Consider the following 20,539-nt stretch of genomic DNA (forward strand, 5'->3'; position numbering starts at 1 on the left):
AATTAGTAATTTAACATATTCTACAATAAAAATCCCAGATCCAGACATATTTATTGGTGAACTCTATTATATGTTTAAAGAGAAATTAATATCTCACAATATTGCATAAACTTTACCCCACATTTGTAATTCTCTATAAAAATTCTTATCCACATCACTTTTTCTTGTGCTTCCATTTTTCTAAATCATAGTCTAGGATTTTTCTGAGCAATCTCAGAGGATTAAATCTCATGGCACCATTATAGTAAAAAACTGAGTTAACTCAGTTTTCCTATGTCATAAACAGTTACAGGCTTAACATAAAACTACTCTTCTTGGACTGTAGGAAAAAAAGGGACGCAGAGCTTTAATGCTAGATTTTTTACTTGTGTCTATATTCTTTTGAAAGATGAAGCATCAGAAGTGAATTTCCTTTTGCTTTAGGTATGTATTTTAGTCCAATGAAAGAAAGATGATCAAAGGTTGCTGAAAACAGCTGGGCTTGATATGATATGCATTGTGTGGTCCATCTCTGAATCTAACAAGGGGAAAAGAATCTTTGTAACTTTTAAATGATGACTGGGTATCATTTAATATACCTAGACTTTTGAAAATATATGTAAAAAAATTATTATGTAGTTGGTTGATAAGGTATAATTAATTTCTGCTTCTGCTATGGGGTATAAGAAACACAATGGACTTTGGAAACATGATAAAAGTCTGAGGTGAGTAGAGGCATATTATTGAGAGATTATTTCTGGAGATGAACCCAAGGTAGGCATCAGAGTGTCTAGAAGGCTTGTTCTTGACGCACATCCTGACACTGAGCAACAACTGTTACCTGGACATTTCAGTTCTTAGAAAATCAAGTAAGGGAGGCATTGCAAAATATAGCTCTTCCTTCTGTGTGTGTCATATAATTTCAGAATGTATTATATGTTTCCATATTGATATATTTCCCATAAATACAGTAAGTTATAAAAAGGAGTAAAACAAGAGTCTGGTCTACTTTATCCTGATGTTTAGTCACTCTGCCTCAAATTGGAGAGTTTATAAGTTACCTGTAGCTTCTCCATCATTGTGAAGACATTGCAAAGTGCCCTTCTCTATTTCCTTTAAATAATTACAGAAAGTAATTCTCTCTCCAATTAGATTTCATTATTCCAGTTAGTGGTGCTCATAAATGCTGTCTCTAGGTTCATAACCACCTGAAGCCTTCTACTTGCCTTCTACTGACTTAACCAGGCAGAGGAAAAGAACCTAGTACCTGCTACTTCTGTAGCAGTGTTGAAAGTGTTGCTGATTTTTAAAGAGGAACTGATGTGGGGAGAAGAATGAATGAAGAAACTTTCAAGTATCACTAGAAACCACACAACCATAGCTCCCTGAAATAACCTGTTGTGAAATAATATGGTCTTGGTAAAATAGAGACATCAATGAAAATATGCAGAAGGTGTATTATTTTCTTTCTGGGATCTTTTAAGTATAGAAGTATGTGAGCCAACCTGCATTTACTCCTGGGCAGGCATCTCAGAGTGTCTGCACTTTTATTTGTCTTATGTGTGTCTGATACTCTGTTTGTTTTTTAACAAGATATTAGGCTTGATGTTAGATCTTCTTTATGTCAACAGCTGACAAATGAATTATTAGAAAGCTTCAACATTGTATAATTATGAAAGTATCTTGTTCATCTGCGCTTATGATTTACTTTCTCATATGACTGTTTCCTTTGCAATTATGTCTGCATTTCAGTGTGTGCATCTCTGATTTTTTTTATGTGTCTCCATTCAGACAAGGGCTTCACAGAATGTAGGGGGAATAATAAATTATTTTATAGTTAATATAAAGTTCTATGTCTTATGATTCTGCCATGGGTATGCTGATAAGCCATCTACATGAAAAAAATTATGATTAAATCTGTATAAGTGCTTTGAAAATGACCCATTCAAAAATGAGCATAGCTTGATTTAGAATTTAAAAAAAATGCATGACTAAGCCCTTCCAAAGAGCAAATCTTTTCATTTTCACTATATACCAAAGCAACTAAGCTAACTATTTTTGTAACTATTCAGACTTCTTTTTCTTTTTTCCTCCTAGGAGTGAGGGCTTCTCCTACTCTGTCATTTGGAAGGATGTTTTATAACAATAGCAGTCTTTTTCACCCAGTCACCTTTTTTCTCATTGGAATTCCAGGTATGGAAGAGGTTCATGTCTGGATCTCCCTGCCTTTCTGCTCTTTTTACCTTGTGGCTTTACTGGGCAATGCCACAATTCTGCTAGTCATCAAGGCTGAGAAGACCCTCCGGGAGCCGATGTTCTACTTTCTGGCCATTCTTTCATCAGTTGATTTGGCCCTTTCCACAACCTCTGTGCCCCGCATACCAGGTATCTTCTGGTTTGATGCACATGAGATTAACTTTGGAGCATGTGTGGCCCAGATGTTTTTGATCCATGTCTTCACTGGCATGGAGGCTGAGGTCTTACTGGCTATGGCCTTTGACCGTTATGTGGCGATCAGTGCTCCACTCCACTACACAACTATCTTAACACCCCAGGTGCTAATGGGCATTGGTTTATACATTTTAATTTTTCCAGTTCTAGTTATACTTCCTATGATCTATCTCATCTACCGCCTACCCTTTTGTCAGGCTCGGATAATAGCTCATTCCTACTGTGAGCACATGGGCATTGCAAAGCTGTCCTGTGGAAACATTCGTATCAATGCTGTCTATGGGCTCTTTGTAGTCTCTGTCTTTCTTATGTACCTGGTTCTTATTGTCATTTCCTATGTCTACATTCTTCATGCAGTCTTCCGCCTCCCCTCACAGGAAGCAAGACTAAAAGCCTTAAGCACCTGTGGTTCCCACATTGCAGTTCTCTGTGTTTTCTATATTCCATCAGTCTTCTCTTTCCTCACTCATCGATTTGGACACAACATACCCCATTATATCCATATTCTTGTTGCCAATCTCTACTTGATTATCCCACCCTCACTCAACCCCATCATTTATGGTGTGAGGACCAAACAGATACGAGAGCAAGTGCTTCATATCTTTATTAAAAAATAGGCTCTTCTACCTTAATTGTTTAACATACATTTTGATCCAGGAAGCAAAGTTGGTGTGTTATTGCAAGAAGTATCTTGCCTAAATTTAGTTCTGCTGAATTACATTCTGGGGAATTTGATCTTGGCTGCTTATTGTTTTCTGTCGTGTGAAAGTCTTCATAATATATAAAGTTCAAGTGTGAATTCTATTTTGGAAACAAGAACTGTTTTCATTAGTTTATTCTAAGTCAGAGTGAATAGTCCTAGCAATGACCATTTCATTATTACATTTGTTTACATTGCTTCTATTCTCCAAATAGTTTGTTTTTTATTTTTCATAAAACTAAAAATAAAATATACAAAAATACATATCATAAATACCTTTGTTCTTACAACACAGATATAAAAACATTATTATAATTTATTTTTCTTAAATGTTATTTTTAAGCAACACATGAGACATTTAAGTTGAAATGAGCTATGATTATTACCCCAGTTGAGTTTCACTATTTTTTCTTTCATTTTTAAACACGGAAACTACTACTGCAAAACTTTTTACTTTTCTGAGAGTCAAAATTTATCATTTTAAACTAAAAAATTTGGCAGAAGATTGTGTTGGAATTGTAAATTTTAATTAATGTAAATGATAACACACTGTGTATCAGTTTATTGCCAATTGTTTCTCTAAGTATTAAATTTAGAGATCTATCTATGCTGATAAATATGGGGTATAGTTATTTCCTTTTACAATATAACAGCATATTTTTTTAAGTTTTTGATTGAATTTCATATATAATAGTTGAATATTTTTAATTAAGGATCAATGCTATGATGTCTGTGCATATTTGAAAAATTTCTTAAGGTAATACAATTAGAAGTACACTTGAGAAGTAGTAAGTTACTAATTAAATGTCATGCTCTTGGTTTCTTGTATTGTGTTTTATACTTACTGTAATTTCTTTCCCCCTCCTCAAATTTTCTGCCCAGTTTCTTATAAGTCTCATTGCATGGCTTTATTATTTTTTTAGTACATGTAATATATTAACATTTTTCTATAGAGTCTTTATATAAATATATTTATTACTTTATATTCATATAGTAGATTAAATTTTAAGTGAAATGAACACTGATTATATTACCTATTGCATAGCCTTCCAACTCTTTTATAAGAAGAGTTTCTGCATAGCTTTATTATGTCAACACCCCAACAACTATTTTTTTACCATTGTGTGTGAGTGTGAGCATGTGTGTGTGTTAATTTTTACATTTAATTTTAATTTAACTGTGGTTTATTTTTTGTGTAAAATGTAAGAAAATGAAATAACTTTCTGTTTCTATTTTTATATTAAAAATATTTGTTTTATGTTTGAATTATGTTTTAAACATAATGGCTTAATAATTAAGTACTTCAGAACTGCTTTATTTATTCTTTATTATTACATTTCAATATGTATGTCAGCTTCTTATGAACATAGTCAGCTTTTCTGTTTATTTTTCAACCAGTATCATAATGTTTTAATCTTATAAAATTAAAATATATTTTAATAACTTTTATGGCTGATTATAATTTCCTCACTCTGTTTTTGGTCTTTACAATAGTTTCTAAAAAATACTGTCATTTTGCTGTAGTTAAAAATGCCACAAAAAAATACCCAAGTGGAATTTAATACTTGGTTTAACTTAATACTTTGTTTATTTACTATCAATTAAATGATACATGTATTTCTTGAAATATTCACTAAGAATTTATTATGCCTCCCACATGGATAAGCACAAATAATAAAATATGTTTTGGTGAAATGTCCCAATACTCAGTTTCCTGGCATTTTCTTCCTTAAAAATGTCCAGTTTAGAGTTAGTCACATGAAAAGTATACATTAGCAAATGGCAAACACCAGCCATTATTTTTTGTAGTTTATGTAGTATTGTTTATGGCAGTGATAGATAAATGCAACAATATCAAAAATCTTCTTTTGATTTTTCTCTAAAGTCACTTGGCAGGTATTTGCCAAAATATATATTTGCTGATGAAAGTAAAATACTCAATCCTTTAACATTTGTTAGGTAAAACTTCTGAGAAGGAACATACTAGGTACTCAAAAAGCACAATTCCATATTGACTCTCCAGTTAGAATCAAGCTTATGAAAGACAGTTGCAGATTGTTTTTTTGGGGTCAACTTTGCCTCAAAAAAGGTCTAATGGTTTTACACATGAAATTTTGTAGGCATTTTCCCAGTTCCTAAGAGTAAATGCCTCTTGTTAGGTTTGGGTCCAGGGTCCCTTATGAAAACCTCAATCAGCCAGGAGAAACTTGAAGCAATTTGGCTGCAGGGCAGTTCCCGTAGCTTTCTTCCTATCACTGATTTAAACACACTGTTGCTTAGTGATCAGCCATCACCCTGCCCCAGGATTCCCCTAAGGCTAACCTGCTCTAGGGTTCCATGTCAAGGCTAAGCCTCTGGCTCCTTGTCAAGGCTAGCCACCCAGCTAACATCTGTCACTAACCCTATAAAGGCTTTCAGGAGGAATCTGAAGACTGGGAAAAGGAGACAGTCTGTGACCAAGACCACAAACCAGGATATGCTAATTTGAGCATGTCCAGGTGTATCAACCAGCATGTCAACAGATGCCTGCAGTAGTCCCTATGTCAACCACCCTCTTTCCTGCATCTCAGCACTCATGCTACTAGGGTCTCAGCCCATCGGTTTTGCAGATGCATAAATAAAATTCTTATAAAACTCATCAGGCCTTGTGCATTCGTCCTTTGATGAGCCTCACACCTTTAATATTTACATTAAATTCATCTGTTTTTCCTCTATACATACACACAAAAAATAATTTTTGTGGTGGGTGTTTGCAGACAATCACCATAAAATTTAATAGATGATAATTGCAATCCCTTGTTAGACTTCATACCTCCCCTGAAGCAGATAGAACCTCTGTAACTTGGTGTGCAGTAATGACACGAATGGGGTGAATGAACATAAAATACATTACTTTTTTTCTTTTTTCTTAAAGTTTTAAATTTATTCATTTTAGAGAGGAGAGAGAGTGAGAGAAAAAGAGAGAGAGGCAGAGTACGAGAGAGAAAGAGAGAAAGAGAGAAAGAGAGAAAGAGAAAGGGGGGGGAGGAGCAGGAAGCATCAACTCCCTTATGTGCCTTGACCAGACAAGTACAAGTTTTTGAACCGGCGACTTCAGCGTTCCAGGTCAACACTTTATCTACTGCGCCACCACAGGTCAAGTCACTTTCTTATTTTTAATTTAGCTAAAATAATTTCACAAACTTATTATAAGAGCAAGATAGAAATTATTTTAAGCTTTGCAAACCATATTTTTGTGTTGTTATCTATTTAATTTTGCTGTTCTAATGTAAAACCAAATGAGTGTATCTGTATTCTAGTAAAACCTTTACAAAATGCTTAAAGAAACTCTATTTGTGGCAAACGATGGAAACAATTGAGATGTCTTTCAATGAGTGAATGGATAAACAAATGGTAGTATAGCATTTAATGCCATACTAGAAGTCATCAATCAAAATGAACTTTTGACACAGAAACAATTTGGATGAATATTCAGATAATTTACATTGAGAGAAAAAAACAGTTTCCACAGATTTCATTAACATGAATCTAGTTAGTGCCAAGCAGTGATTTTTACTTCTTTATGAGCTTTTCATGTGTAATAAAATAAAATAAAAGATAATCATAAGTACCAAAGTCAAGATAGTAGTGTTATATTTGATGAGGAAGCAAAAAATAAGAGTACATAATATGCTTCAATTTTAATCTACGTCTTGTTATTTGCGCTGAACAGTGAGTTCGGAACTTTTTATTTATATTATTTTCTGTTTAAAATATTTTTATAATAAATATTATTAAATACAAACATAGAAAATCCTGAAGTTATTTATAAATTCAATAGATACTGAAGATTATGAAAGTTCTGTTATGCTAAATGGAGAAGGCAACAGAGAATTACTTGATGAGAACTTAAATTGAATTTGGTAGCCTAAGTCTATTTTTAATTCTATGAAGAAACATGAGGGACTTATTCTGAAATAAAATAAAAGGACATTATCCACAGGGCTAGTGTAATTTTCTGTTTATTATTAACATTTATTAAATATTGTGTGAATTACATAGTATCAAGCAAACTATATGTTGAGTTTCATTTAAGCTTTACATAAACCACTTAAGATATATACTATTTTATTTCCCCCTTTCTGTATAAGAATATGAGGTCTTAATGAGATTAAGTGGCTTGCTCAACATGACATAGGTAGTAGTAAGTGGATGAGCCATCATGGGGTATAGGCTATTACAATCTACGTTTCAACTCAATCACATTGATATACTTGCTTTGAGGAGTTTCAGATTTCCTTTATTTTTTTCTTTGTATTTTTCTGAAGCTGGAAACGGGGAGAGACAGTCAGACAGACTCCCGCATGCGCCTGACTGGGATCCACCCGGCAGCCCACCAGGGGGCGACGCTCTGCCACCAGGGGGCGATGCTCTGCCCCTCCGGGGCGTCGCTCTGTTGCGACCAGAGCCACTCTAGCGCCTGGGGCAGAGGCCAAGGAGCCATCCCCAGCGCCCGGGCCATCCTTGCTCCAATGGAGCCTTGGCTGCGGGAGGGGAAGAGAGAGAGAGGAAGGAGTGGGGGAGGGGTGGAGAAGCAGATGAGCACTTCTCCTGTGTGCCCTGGCCGGGAATCGAACCCGGGAGTTCTGCACGGCAGGCCGATGCTCTACCACTGAGCCAACCGGCCAGGGCGAGGAGTTTCAGATTTCTGATGTGTGTAATGGTCTTTCTTCTGGGCAAGGAGTGTTCACATTGGTTCAGGTCACATCAGTGATTCTGAATAGCTCGCTTCCTTATTGTGAGAGAAGGGCAGAACATCCTGGTGGATAATCTCTGGGTCCTCCTTCCCTTTACAAATAAGGATCTAGAGAATTCATGAGTCTTTCCTTTGGGGAGCATCATATAAAGGCTAAAAAGTCCAAGACTTCTTTGGGCACATAAGCTCAGAATTGCTATGGTACACAGTTTGTAAGTTTACTACCTCCTTTTCCAGCCCACACATAAGATGACACATAGTGAAGAAGAAAGAAAAAATGAGAGTAGTATCAAAGCTGAGGACAGCAAAGGGACCGAGATTGGGTTCATGACATAAGGAAGTTCTATATTTACATATAATAGCAAAAATATCACTGATAACTCTTGTTTGCATTTTTATCCTTTCGATCATTATGTGGTCAGATGCCTCAATTTAGGAAGATTTATTCATTGTTTCCTATCAGGATGAGGTACAAAAATAAAATAAAATAAACTGTAAATGTGTTCTCTCACATCCCAAGACTAGGGTAATTACAAGTAAAAGGCATTAAAAAAGATAATAGGAATATTTCTTATCACTGCTTTGTGCATTTCTTATCACTGCTTTGTGCAGCATAGGTCACAAATCAACCCTATACTCAAAAAGAATATTGTGATGTAGAAACAGATTACCATGTCTGTGAACACTAAAAAAAAAAAGTGGTCTGTTCCAAAATCACAAGATTTTGCTAATGTAATTCCCCATGTAATGTTGGCAGATATCTTTTTTAAGGACCAGGATTTTCAGTATGTAGTGCCTTGAATGGGCATGGATTGTGTATTGGAAAGATTAACCTTTGTCTGCAACCATAAAGAATTTCCTCCTTCATCAGCTAAAATTTTCAAGGTGGCACTAAGCCATGGGTCTTCTTCATTGATTATCTTCATCACCCAAGTCTTAAGACCCTTTTAGGATACATCTTATACCATTTAAGCTATATTTTATTTTATTTTTATTAAAGAAATCTCACAAAACACTTACATTTTGCTTCTTATTTCCTTAAATTACAGAATACAAAGATCACAGTTAAAATAATCTTTATATTAACAAATTTAAGTTCATTATTTAAAATATTATTTTACAATATGCATTTAAAATTTTCTCAACCAATATTCCAGGCCTAGCATAGGATTTTGGGTATATAGATACAAGTAAGAAAAAGTTTCATTAACTTTAAAAAGCTCATTGTTTAAAAATTAGATTAAAATAGTAAGTAAATGTAATTTCAGATAATTTTGTAAAATATTGTTCCAAAGATAATAAGTACATAGTAGAGATATGATTCTGTCACTATTTTCTCTTGTTACTCCAAATTTGCAATAAAATTACTTTCTTTCTTCTCTGTAGCATAATCTGCCACTGAGTGTTTTTGTATTTCTTTTCTCTTTTATCAGCCGCTCAAGAGTATACCTGTGTGAGAGTTTTGTCTTTACAGTTATTCATTATTTCCTATAGTTTAGAATAATTTACATTCTCCTTAAAATCCGGGAGGAAAATTCCTTAACAATCATTTGTGTAACACAAAAATTAGGGAATCAGGGAATGTGCAGCAGACACTCCAGTGCTTTCAGCCTTTGTATAGTGCATTTTCACCCATGAAATAAAAGTTGGTTTTGCATCTTATTTGCATTATCGAACAACTTTCTTTGTCTTGTCGATTGCTTTTCTGATATTCTTGTTTAATAAAGAAAAAATCAAATGCTTCATTGTTTTCATATTCATTTGGAAATATCCCTTAATTTTTCTGAGCAGTATGTATGTATTCATTTTACCATTTGCAACAACTTTCACACACACACACACACACACATAATGAAAATATCTCACTGTTCACATCATCTTATAACTTTTGTATGAACATCTACAGCAGGGGTCCCCAAACTACGGCCCACGGGCCACATGCGGCCCCCTGAGGCCATTTATCCAGCCCCCGCCGCACTTCTGGAAGGGTACCTCTTTCATTGGTGGTCAGTGAGAGGAGCATAGTTTCCATTGAAATATTGATCAGTTTGTTGATTTATATTTATTTGTTCTTTATTTTAAATATTGTATTTGTTCCCGTTTTGTTTTTTTACTTTAAAATAAGATACGTGCAGTGTGCATAGGGATTTGCTCATAGTTTTTTTTCTATCCGGCCCTCCAACGGTCTGAGAGACAGTGAACTGACCCCCTGTGTAAAAAGTTTGGGGACCCCTGATCTACAGAGTCATAAAGAAGCTCTTTGAGATTAATCCAGAGAGTTATTTAATAAGAAACAATTTTTGGTTTTCAAGTCTGTGACATTTTGCTGCCCTGTAGTCATTATATTTTTAATCTTCTAACTGCCTCTTGTATCACTTCATGTTTTTGGCAAGTAGTACACCTTTTGAAGCCATGGGACACACTCAATGATGTGTTAAAATAAAGAGTCTCTACTAAAAGTGTGTTTTTTTATATTGCATAATATCAGGTCTCTCTCTCCCTCCCTTTCCTTTTAATTTCCTAATTTAAACATTTCTCAGACTAGACAAGGGTTTCATACTTAAGCATCTAAACCAAATCTTCCTGTTGGCATGGAATGTCTTTTCCCTCTTTGGTTGAGTATTTTTGGCTTTTAAATTCAGGCCAATATTTATTCAGTCTAACAGGTGTTTTCACATCTACTTTGCCTTAATCATAATGTAATTATAAATCACCAAATACTAGATAAGAGAATATTTGCTTTACTTGGTTTTCCACTCTAATAGGGGAATACAGTTCTATAAAGAATCCCTTAAGATATGGGACATTTTACTAGTTCCAAGTGGGTTACTTATTATGAAACCTAGAATGTTCTTTATAGTCCAATGAAATTTTTGTTTTCTCTATTTTATCTCCTCCTTAATACTTTGGTTAACTGATTAGTTTTTTTCAACCACTAGTCACTAATATGCATAAAGGAGGAAATTAATATATTTTTTAATATTCTGTTTACCATTTAAGTTTTCATATAACTCACTTTGGAGATCAGTGCATTAAAACCTCTGAGAATCATCATTCTTAGAAGATAAATCCTTTTTTTTTTTTAGCAAGAGAGACAGAAAAAGGGACTGACAGGCAGGAAGGGAAACAGATGAGAAGTATCAGTTCTTTGTTGCACCACTTTAGTTGTTCATTGATCGCTTTCTCATATGTGCCTTGATGAGGTGCTACAGCAGAGCACGTGACCCCTTGCCTAAGCCAGCAACCTTGAGCTCAAGACAGCAACCTTGTGCTTCAAGCTAGTGACCATGTCATGTGGTCACGTCTATAATCCCATTCTCAAGTGAGCAACCCGCACTCAAGCAGGTGAGCCCAGGCTCAAACCAGATGAGCCTGCAAGTCGGCAACCTTGGGGTTTTGAACCTGGATCCTCTGCATCCCAGTCCAATGCTCTATCCACTGTGCCACTGCCTGGTCAGGCAGAGATGATGAATCTTAACATTCCTTCCTCTGATGTGATTTTTAACAACCTCTAGAGTGCTTTTAGAAATTTAAAAATATAATCACAAAGGAGAGACAATAACTTGTGCCTGTGTGCTATGTGTGTTTTTGGTTAGAATTTTTAATTCATTAGCAAGCATCAATTGTCATTAGTATATATGAGGAAAGCTCATAGAGAGGGTTAGTAAGTATTAAGGAATATTATGGTTTTGGTTTAATAATTATGTGGAAAAGAAGTGGCCCTGGACATTTGGCTCAGTGATAGAGCATCAGCCCAGCATGTGAAAATCCAGGGTTCTATTCCCTGTCAGAGTACACAGGAGAAACAAGCATCTGCTTGTCCACCCTTCTCCTTTCCCCTTCTTTCTCTTTCTCTCACTCTCTCTCTCTCTTTTCCTCCCACAGCTATGGCTAGAATGAGCAAGTTGGCCCTGAGATCTGACGATGACTCCATGGCTTCACCTCAGGCACTAAAATAGCTTGGTTGCCAAGCAACAGAGCCCTGGTCCCAGATGGGTATTGCCTGGTGGATCCCTGTCAAGGTGAATGTGGGAGTTTGTCTTTCCCCCTCCCTGCCTCTCACTTAATAAGAAAAAAAATAAAAGGAACAGAAACATGTTGATGAAGAGCATAATAAATGTGTGTGTGTATATATAAAATACAATTCATTCATTCACTCATTACTCTGTAATTATAAATGTATATATACATATTTGTATATATATAGCATATATATGTAAACAAGGAGATACATAAATAAATGCATACAGTAAAAGATGGCACTGCATAGAATAAATAAAAATGCATTGTGAAGTAAAGATTTAGAGTAATGAAATTGTTTTCTGTAACTGAATTACAATTATAGAAGTTTTCCTAAGAAAAGATTTCAATTATTTGAACAACAAAACTTTTGATGAGGTTATTAATAATTGGATAAATGGGTATGATATTTATTTTTTTCACCTGTACTGTAAAACATCATCGTAACTGACTATTATGGGTCCCCACACATCTGCAATGAACACATTCATAAGAAATCATAAGCGAGATGTCTCTTTCTAATGATACCCAGTTACACCCCTCTTTCTTAGTGCTGCTGGGAATTCCAGGACTGAAAAACATCCACATATAGATTGACTTCCCTTTCTGTGCTATGTATATGATTGCAGTCATAGGGAACCTCACTATCTTGTTTGTCATCCAGACTGAGCTCAGCCTCCACCAGCTCATGTTCTACTTTCTGGCTATGCTGGCTACCGCTGACCTGGGTAACACCACTGTCACTATCCCTAACATACTGGGCATATTCTGGTTCAGCCTCAAGGAGATCATTTTTAGTGCTTACCTCACTCAGATGATTTTTTCATCCACATCTTCACTGGCATGAAATCTGCAGTCCTTCTTGCCATGGCTTATGACCACTATGTAGCTATCTGTAACCCTCTTTATTATAGCACAGTTCTTACTAACAAAAACGTATCTCTTATTGGTTTGGGAGTGATTGGGAGATCTTTTCTCACTGTTTTCCCTTTTGTATTTCTTATCCTCCCATGGACACCATGTCATCCCTCACACATACTGTGAGCACATGGGTCTTGCTTGCCTGGACTGTGCAAGCATCAGGGTTATTGGGGATCAGTGCAATCTTGGGACTTGACGTCATAGCCATTGCTGTCTCCTATACCCACATTCTCTGTGCTGTTTTCAATCTTCCTTCTCGCAAGGCCAGTCTCAAGTCTCTCAGCGCCTGTGATTCCCATGTCTGTGTAATTTTTGCCTTTTACACCCAGCTCTTTTATCTTTTATGGCACACAGCTTTGGCCAAAATGTTTCACACTACATTTATATCTTTCTGGCTAAACTCTGTATTTATTCCACTAAAGCTCAACCCTGTCATCTATGGAATTAGGACCAAGCAGATTCGTGAAAGTGTGCTAGAATATTCATCCATAAATAAATAGTGAATAAGTACCTCCAGTTGTTTTTTGTTTTGTTTGTTTGTTTGTTTTTGTCAAGAGGGTTAAATGTTAATATGTATGTTATCTAAGGAATGAGGAGACATTTTGAAAAGGACAAATGGTCACTCAATGGAAAGAAGTCAATGTTATTTCTTTGTGCATTTCACCATTCAGGGTATAAAAAGAATAGAGGCTTTTAATTTTATAATGATTAGGTGGATGAATAATGATTCTTTATGATTATTTGGAAGAATAATATAAGACATGCTCATGATTCTCAAAGATCTAAGAGGTCAAGTTACAGAAGATATCTTTTCACTTTCACTGTGGGTAACAGGTGTTCCTTCTTTCTTCACCTTCTCTTTTCCCTTCTACCTCTCCTCATCTTCTCTTTTACCTGCTGCGGACCAGCGCAGCTCCAAATAACGGTGCGGAATTAAGGAAACACACTTTGTCAGAACAAAACCGATGGGACCGGGAGGACTCCTCAAACTGCCTGGCAGCATCTGAGTGCCTCACAGCCCCAGTTCGCTTTATTATATGGACCTATGCAAATCAAGGACCCTGATACAAAGTTGCACATCAAAGGCTAAGACAGGAACTCTCCCAAGACAAAAACAGGATACATTAGTGAAATTTACAAACATCTGAAACAAACAGAGTCAGAGGAAGGGTATGTATATTGCTTCCTGCAACCCAAAGAAGGAAGTGGAGATGGGTGCAAACACTCAGCATCAAAGCCAAATATGGAGATGGAGGGGGTAGAAATTAGCCCCCTGCCAAGCCTCGAATCTATAATGGCTTTTTGCCATTAACGGTCCACAACATTTACCCCCTTCTTTTTCCTTCTACTTCTCTTTCTTCTGTTACTCATTTTCTTTTCTCCCTCTCTTTTTTGTTCCTTCTGATATTACTCTGTCAGCCTGTTTCAGCATATCTTACTATAGTTTTCTTTCCCTGCGCTGCTCCTCTCTTCCTACCCTTGTTTAGTACCTCATTCCATTTATTCTCCAAGTATAAACACCTTTTTTTCTTAATGATTTTATTAAATAGTTGATTGATTGAGTTAATGGATTACTTTAGCTAATGAAGAGACCAAATTAAGTCCCCAAAGTAAACCTACTTTTGCCTTACTCTGTATTTGTATATCATGTATATATCTTTAAAATATCACATTATATAAAATAAATATAGACAGTTTTATTTGTCAATTATACTTCCATAATGCTGGAAAAGCTACAGTTAATTTAAAATTCTATATTTTTTAATAACCTTAAAATAAATAGTTACTTAAGAAAACTAAAAACAGAAAAACTTACCACCAGCAAAATTGTTTCAAGGTAATATTTGAGTTTATTTTTCAGACATGAGCAAAATAATTACAGATAGAAATTTGAAGATTCAAGGAGGAAAGAATAACAATCAAAATAGTAAATATTTTGGCATATTTAAATAAATATTGACTGTATAAAGCATGTTAGTTTTAAAACTTATAAAAAGTAAGTTAAGCAAATAATAGTATAAGTCATAAAGTACATAAATAATTTGAATGGACATCTATAGGGCAATGGCTAAATAATTGTAAAATTATAAATAAAATCAAATGTGATGGCAATAAAAATAATGCAACAGAAAAGAATATTTATTGTGAATGATCTACAACTCAGGTCGAAGTAAATATAATAAATATAGATGGGGGAGAGAGAGAGAGAAAGGGAGAGAGGGAGAGAGAGAAGGGAGGAGCAGGAAGATTCAACTCCCATATGTGCCTTGACCAGGCAAACCCAGGGTTTTGAACCAGCGACCTCAGCATTCCAGGTCGATGCTTTATCCATTGTGCCACCACAGGTCAGGTTAATATAATAAATATAAAATAGTCAACTTAGAAGAAAAAGTAACAATAATTGCTTTTTTTAAGTATAAGAGAAAGTTTATTTAGATAGTTATAGAAGTAGTCTACAGCCATTACTACCCTGATTGCACCTGATGTCGTTTGATCTCGGAAGCTAAGCAAGGTTGTACTTGGTTAGTTCTTGGATGGGAGAATGTTACAAAAGTGATAAAGTGAGCTGTAAAGTAAATAGAGTAAAGATACAAGTTATAGAAGCAAAAGAAGGGTCTTAGGAGCTTAGAAAAGTACACTCAAAAAGAAGATTTGAGTGGGCATGCTCTGGGAAGGAAGGAAGAAAGAAGAAGGGAAATAGAGCGAGTGCAATAATTATGTTAAATATGCATTAAATTAATAGGGTATAAAATACTAAAATGGTCAGATTGCATAAATTTAAAGTTTTCATAAACAAAGATACATTTAATTATCAAGATATTAAAAAGCTGAAAGAAAAAGGATGGATATTTTTAAGTTGAGTTTTCTGACAAATTTTAAACTATAAGTTCTACAAGGTCAGGCAAAGTGGTAGTCACCATATTAACCCAAGTATCCTGCAGTCATAAAAACAGATACTAAGAAAATGATTTTAATTATATTGGCAGAAGAAAGATGCTCCAGGAAAAATAAATTAATTTATTAACAATAAATATATTTAAGGTTTTGATATAAAATATTTACCAGATATTGAAAAGAATAGAGAAAAATAATATAACCAGCTAAATAAAATTATAAAGAAGAAAATGAATGCAGCAATAGATATTGAGAAGTGGTCTAAAAAGCAGATGGAAATAAAATACTTACAGAGTGAGCCAATATAGATACATATTTGAACATAATTTTTATAAAGCATTTCTCTGACTTGTTTCATAAAATTTTACATTGAAAATTGCTTGTATTAGGTGTCATTATTTTTCCATTTCTTGTTTCTGTAATAATGTTTTCTTCACACGATCATAGATCTGCTTGGTTCTAACTCCATATATGACAGGATTGAGCATTGGTGGCACTATGACATAGAGATTGGCCAAGAGTATGTGAATATAGCGAGGGACGTTTTGGCCAAAGCGATGTGTCATGAAGGAAAAGAGGGCTGGTGTATAGAAGGCAAGAATTACGACAACATGAGAACCACAAGTGCTGAGAGACTTGAGTCGGGCTTCATGGGAAGGAAGATGAAAAACAGCATGGAGTATATGAACATAAGAAAGGGCAATGGCTATAATGTCAAACAGTAAATTACAAATTGCACATAAGCCATAAATAATATTGATCTTAATGCTGGCACAAGATAGGCGAGCAAGACCCATGTGCTCACAGTAAGTATGAGGAATGACATGATTTCTACAGAAGGGCAATCGCAAAATGAGAAATACAACTGGAATCACAAAAATAAATGCCCTTACTAATACACCAAGACCAATCAAAGAAACAACCTTGTTGGTGAGGATTGTGCTATATCGGAGTGGGTTACAGATGGCCACATAACGATCATAAGCCATAGCCAAGAGAACTGCTGATTCCATCAATGTGAAGACGTGAATAAAAAACATTTGAGTGAGGCAGGCTTCAAAGATGATATCGCTGAGATTGAACCAGAAGATCCCAAGCATCTTGGGGATAGTAGCTGTTGAGAGACCCAAGTCAATGGTAGCCAACATGGCCAGGAAATAGAACATAGGTTGGTGTAGGTTGCTGTCAACCTGAATCACAAAAAGAATAGTGAAGTTTCCTATGAGTGCAATCATGTACACAGCACAAAAGGGAAAGCCAATCCAGATGTGCAGTGTTTCTAGTCCTGGGATCCCCAGCAACAAAAAAGAGGAGGGGTGAAACTGGGTGTCATTGGAAATAGACATCCTACTAGGTAATGCATGAGTCTTCAGAAATGTATGTTCACCCAATATACTGGTCACCAGAGAGTGTTCTGTAGCTTTGAAGACCTAAAGATAATATACCATAAAAACACTTAAACTCACATTTCTCATCATTGCCATTATCACTGAAAGAATCTGTCCTTCAAGTTTGACCAATTCAAGATTCTGCTAGCTTCTAAATATAGTGATGGCAATTAATTCCACTTAATTGAATGACAACACACAGGGATAGTAACCGTTAACAAACACCTGAAGTGATCAACATTTATGCCAAAATAGAAAAAATTACTTTAAAGGGTTAAAATTGGTCCATTTGTTAGTATTGAGCCATTATTATTACTAAAAATGTAAACAATAATAGTGAAAACAGCAACATTCACTACCAGCTAGGTGCTGCATACTATTTATAAGGCTGTTTGTCAGGCTGTTCAAAAATCATCTGCAATATTTTCTCAAAAACACTCTTCAGATTTTACATATAAGTATTGTAATCAAAGGATCAAAGAATTTAAGGAACTTGTCAGAGTTTAAAGTGCTTTTAACAGAATATATGGAAAATTAAATAAAAGAGAAATGTAATGAATGGAAATAAAAATAATAGAAATAAAGGAAAAGGCTATGTATGCTTAACCTACATTAAAAATATAGATATCATACACACACACAAATACTCCAGATGTACACCAATTCACAATCTCTTTAAAAACTCACAGCATCCCTCTGAATAAAATATACTAGTATTTCTGATTTGTGACTTTAGGAATGTAAAATACATATCAAAATCTCAATAGAAACTAGAGAGAAAAAAGTATTAGTAGTAATATAAAACAAGGTGTATGATAATTCAATCATTTTCAAAATTTCTTAAAATCCTATAATATGTCTTCATGTAGCTTGTTTATAACAACTTTGTGTTTTTTTAGTGAGAGAGATGGAGACAGAGAGAGACAGATAGGAACAGACAGGAAAGAAGAGAGATGAGAAATGTCAATTCTTCTTTGCAGTACTTTAGTTGTTCATTGATTGTTTTCTCATATGTGCCTTGACCCCGGGGTGGGGGGGCTCCAGCCAAGCCAGTGACCTCTTGCTCAAGCCGGCAACCTTGGGCTTCAAGCCAGTGACCTTTGGGCTCTAGCCAGCCATCATGGGGGTCATGTCTATGATCCCATGCTCAAGCCACAACCCCATGCTCAAACTGATGAGCCTGTGCTCAAACTGATAGCCAATGCTCAAGCTGTGACTTTGGGGTCTTGACCTGGGTCCTCTGCATCACAGGCTGATGCTCTGTCCACTGTGCCACTGCCTGATAAGTCATGATTGGGAAGTATTTCTAAAGGATTTGTTCATACATATGAGTAATAGTTTCATTGTAAAACTTCTCTTTTCTAATCCTTTGTAACTCCAGAGCCACACTCCACTAACTATGACCTCAATTTTAGCAAAAAAGTCAGGGTATTATCTAGACCAGTGTTTTTCACCTGCCAGTCCACAGACTGTGGCCAGTAGGCGAAAGAGTTACCCATGGACCGGCATCTAACATCATCTCAAGAAGGTTGAGTACAAGATAGTAAGATATTTTGAGAGACTGAGAGAGACCATATTTACATAACTTTTATTACAGTATAGTGTTGCAATTGTTCTATTATATTATCAGTTATTATTGTTAATTCTTACTGTCCTAAGGAGCCTTTATAACCATTTATTATTTTAACATTAATTTCTTGCTTGATGCAATAGACCTACTGTACTAAGCAATACAGGAGATATGGAACATAAATGATATATTGTATTTACCATCAAGGGATAGATATTTTGTGAATATCTTATTGAATTTTCAGGTTCATAAACAGAGTGCATACATAACAGTGCAGCTCAATTAATTTTTTATAAACTGATCACAACCCTGTATAATTAGTATATAAATAAACAGATATTACCATCATTACTCAGATTATATGGCCAATCCTAAATGAGATCCTATTTATTTTCTCAGCTGCATCCTTAGCCTTCCTTCTCCAAAACATATCCTATCTCTCTTCTCGACCTCTTCTATGCCTCTTCTTTCCCTTCACCCATCACTGGGAAGCAAGGGTGAGATGTGAGCTAGGACATGGAAGACTTACCAGACTGAGCACCAAGAATCCTGTCTCTGTCTTATTTCAGCCTGTACAGTTCTTTATGAGGGCACTGCTCTTTTCTTGGAAGAAGCTTCCAGTGGAAAATCCCCTAGCGACTGTTTTGTAAAGGGACTAAGGTCTCTGAGGATTTTAGTTTCTAATCTGTTGCTGAGGCATGAATAGAAAGCCATGACTTCTAAGAAAATGAAGGCAGAAACAAGTGTGGTTTATTGATTACCTTGTGAGTCTCCATTAACCTGTTGTTAACTTGATCTGCGTTAGAGCACACAATGATTGATGGAACACATTTTCTCAGCATCCTGGATCATCATTTAGGGGGACAGTATAATTTTGTGCTCAAGACCAAGGGCTCTTAAGTCAGAACACTTCTACTTGTAGCTCTATAAATTCACTTACAAAAGTGACTTTAGAAAGGTTATTTAATCCTCTAATTTCATTTACCATTTTTTCAGTTGTTTTTCTGCTTTACTGCTCTGACTCATTTCTCATTTATATTAATGTCAATGTAATCATTTATTGTTTCAATTTTTATTGATATGTAATGTTGTAATTAAATACTGAATTATATCCAATACACAAAATTAATTTAAAAATTATAATGGAGCCTGGTAAATTTACCAAATAATTTTAAGCAGATGCTAATATTGCATCTTAGATAGTCAAGTAATTCTATGTATTCTATAAAAAACAATGACTTTATGGTTACAGGTATGGCCCTGTAGAGCCCTTTTGCCTTCCTTCTTCCTCAGGAAGAATAAGCAATGTATCTCAAAAGGTGGACTTACGGAGATTTAGTTAATGTCAATAGGCTCTTCATGGGTATGTGATTAATATAACAATCAGGACTCTGCTTTCAAAAGAGTACCCAACACTTCAGGTTTAACGCTTTGTGGTGCTTGGGGTTTAATGTTGTCTTGAATTTTTTAAGCAACTTTATTCCTGAATTTATGTTCTATAATTAAAATCTGATATGAAAATGGGGCAGGTTTGAAGCCTGACTCATATACATTCACACCTGCTGCTCCTGCCACATCTCCCCAGGATGTTTCTTTGCCACTTGTTATTTTACCTATGCCATTATGAAATTTATATTTTGTGAATATTTTATTGAATAGGTGCTGCTGCTATTGCCTGTTTCCCTTGGTATGCTCCTGATTCTGGACCTTGTGTTTCTTTTTGTGTATGTTTGCAGGTACCCCACAGGTATCCCTTTGTCCCCAAAAAGAACATGAGAAAAAGTAAAACAACAAATATGTTTCTTCAAGAGAGAAAGACCATTATAGAAAAATAAAAGCTCGATCTTTCCCCTTACATTTTCAACAAAGGGCCTAGAAAC

General features: G+C 35.3%; 2 protein-coding genes, 1 non-coding gene and 1 pseudogene across 3 annotated transcripts; 2 read left to right on the forward strand and 2 right to left on the reverse strand.

Annotated features, from left to right (window-relative positions):
• The first annotated feature begins 2,111 nt into the window (after window positions 1–2,111).
• LOC136320600 (olfactory receptor 52J3-like) lies at window positions 2,112–3,047 on the forward strand. The gene has a single exon (XM_066253757.1). It carries the CDS (start codon window positions 2,112–2,114, stop codon window positions 3,045–3,047), a length of 936 nt encoding a protein of 311 aa, XP_066109854.1.
• A 4,678-nt stretch (window positions 3,048–7,725) lies between these two features.
• Window positions 7,726–7,801, reverse strand: TRNAG-GCC (transfer RNA glycine (anticodon GCC)). Its single transcript has one exon. It is a non-coding gene; the product is annotated as a tRNA-Gly (tRNA).
• Window positions 7,802–12,393: 4,592 nt separating this feature from the next.
• Window positions 12,394–13,306, forward strand: LOC136319600 (olfactory receptor 52E2-like; annotated as a pseudogene).
• A 2,790-nt stretch (window positions 13,307–16,096) lies between these two features.
• Window positions 16,097–17,053, reverse strand: LOC136320601 (olfactory receptor 52E2-like). Its single transcript, XM_066253758.1, has one exon. It carries the CDS (start codon window positions 17,045–17,047, stop codon window positions 16,097–16,099), a length of 951 nt encoding a protein of 316 aa, XP_066109855.1. The 5' UTR covers window positions 17,048–17,053.
• Between the last annotated feature and the right edge of the window lie 3,486 nt (window positions 17,054–20,539).

This window comes from Saccopteryx bilineata, chromosome 1 (assembly GCF_036850765.1).
Source record: "Saccopteryx bilineata isolate mSacBil1 chromosome 1, mSacBil1_pri_phased_curated, whole genome shotgun sequence".
Classification (NCBI taxonomy): Eukaryota; Metazoa; Chordata; class Mammalia; order Chiroptera; family Emballonuridae; genus Saccopteryx; species Saccopteryx bilineata.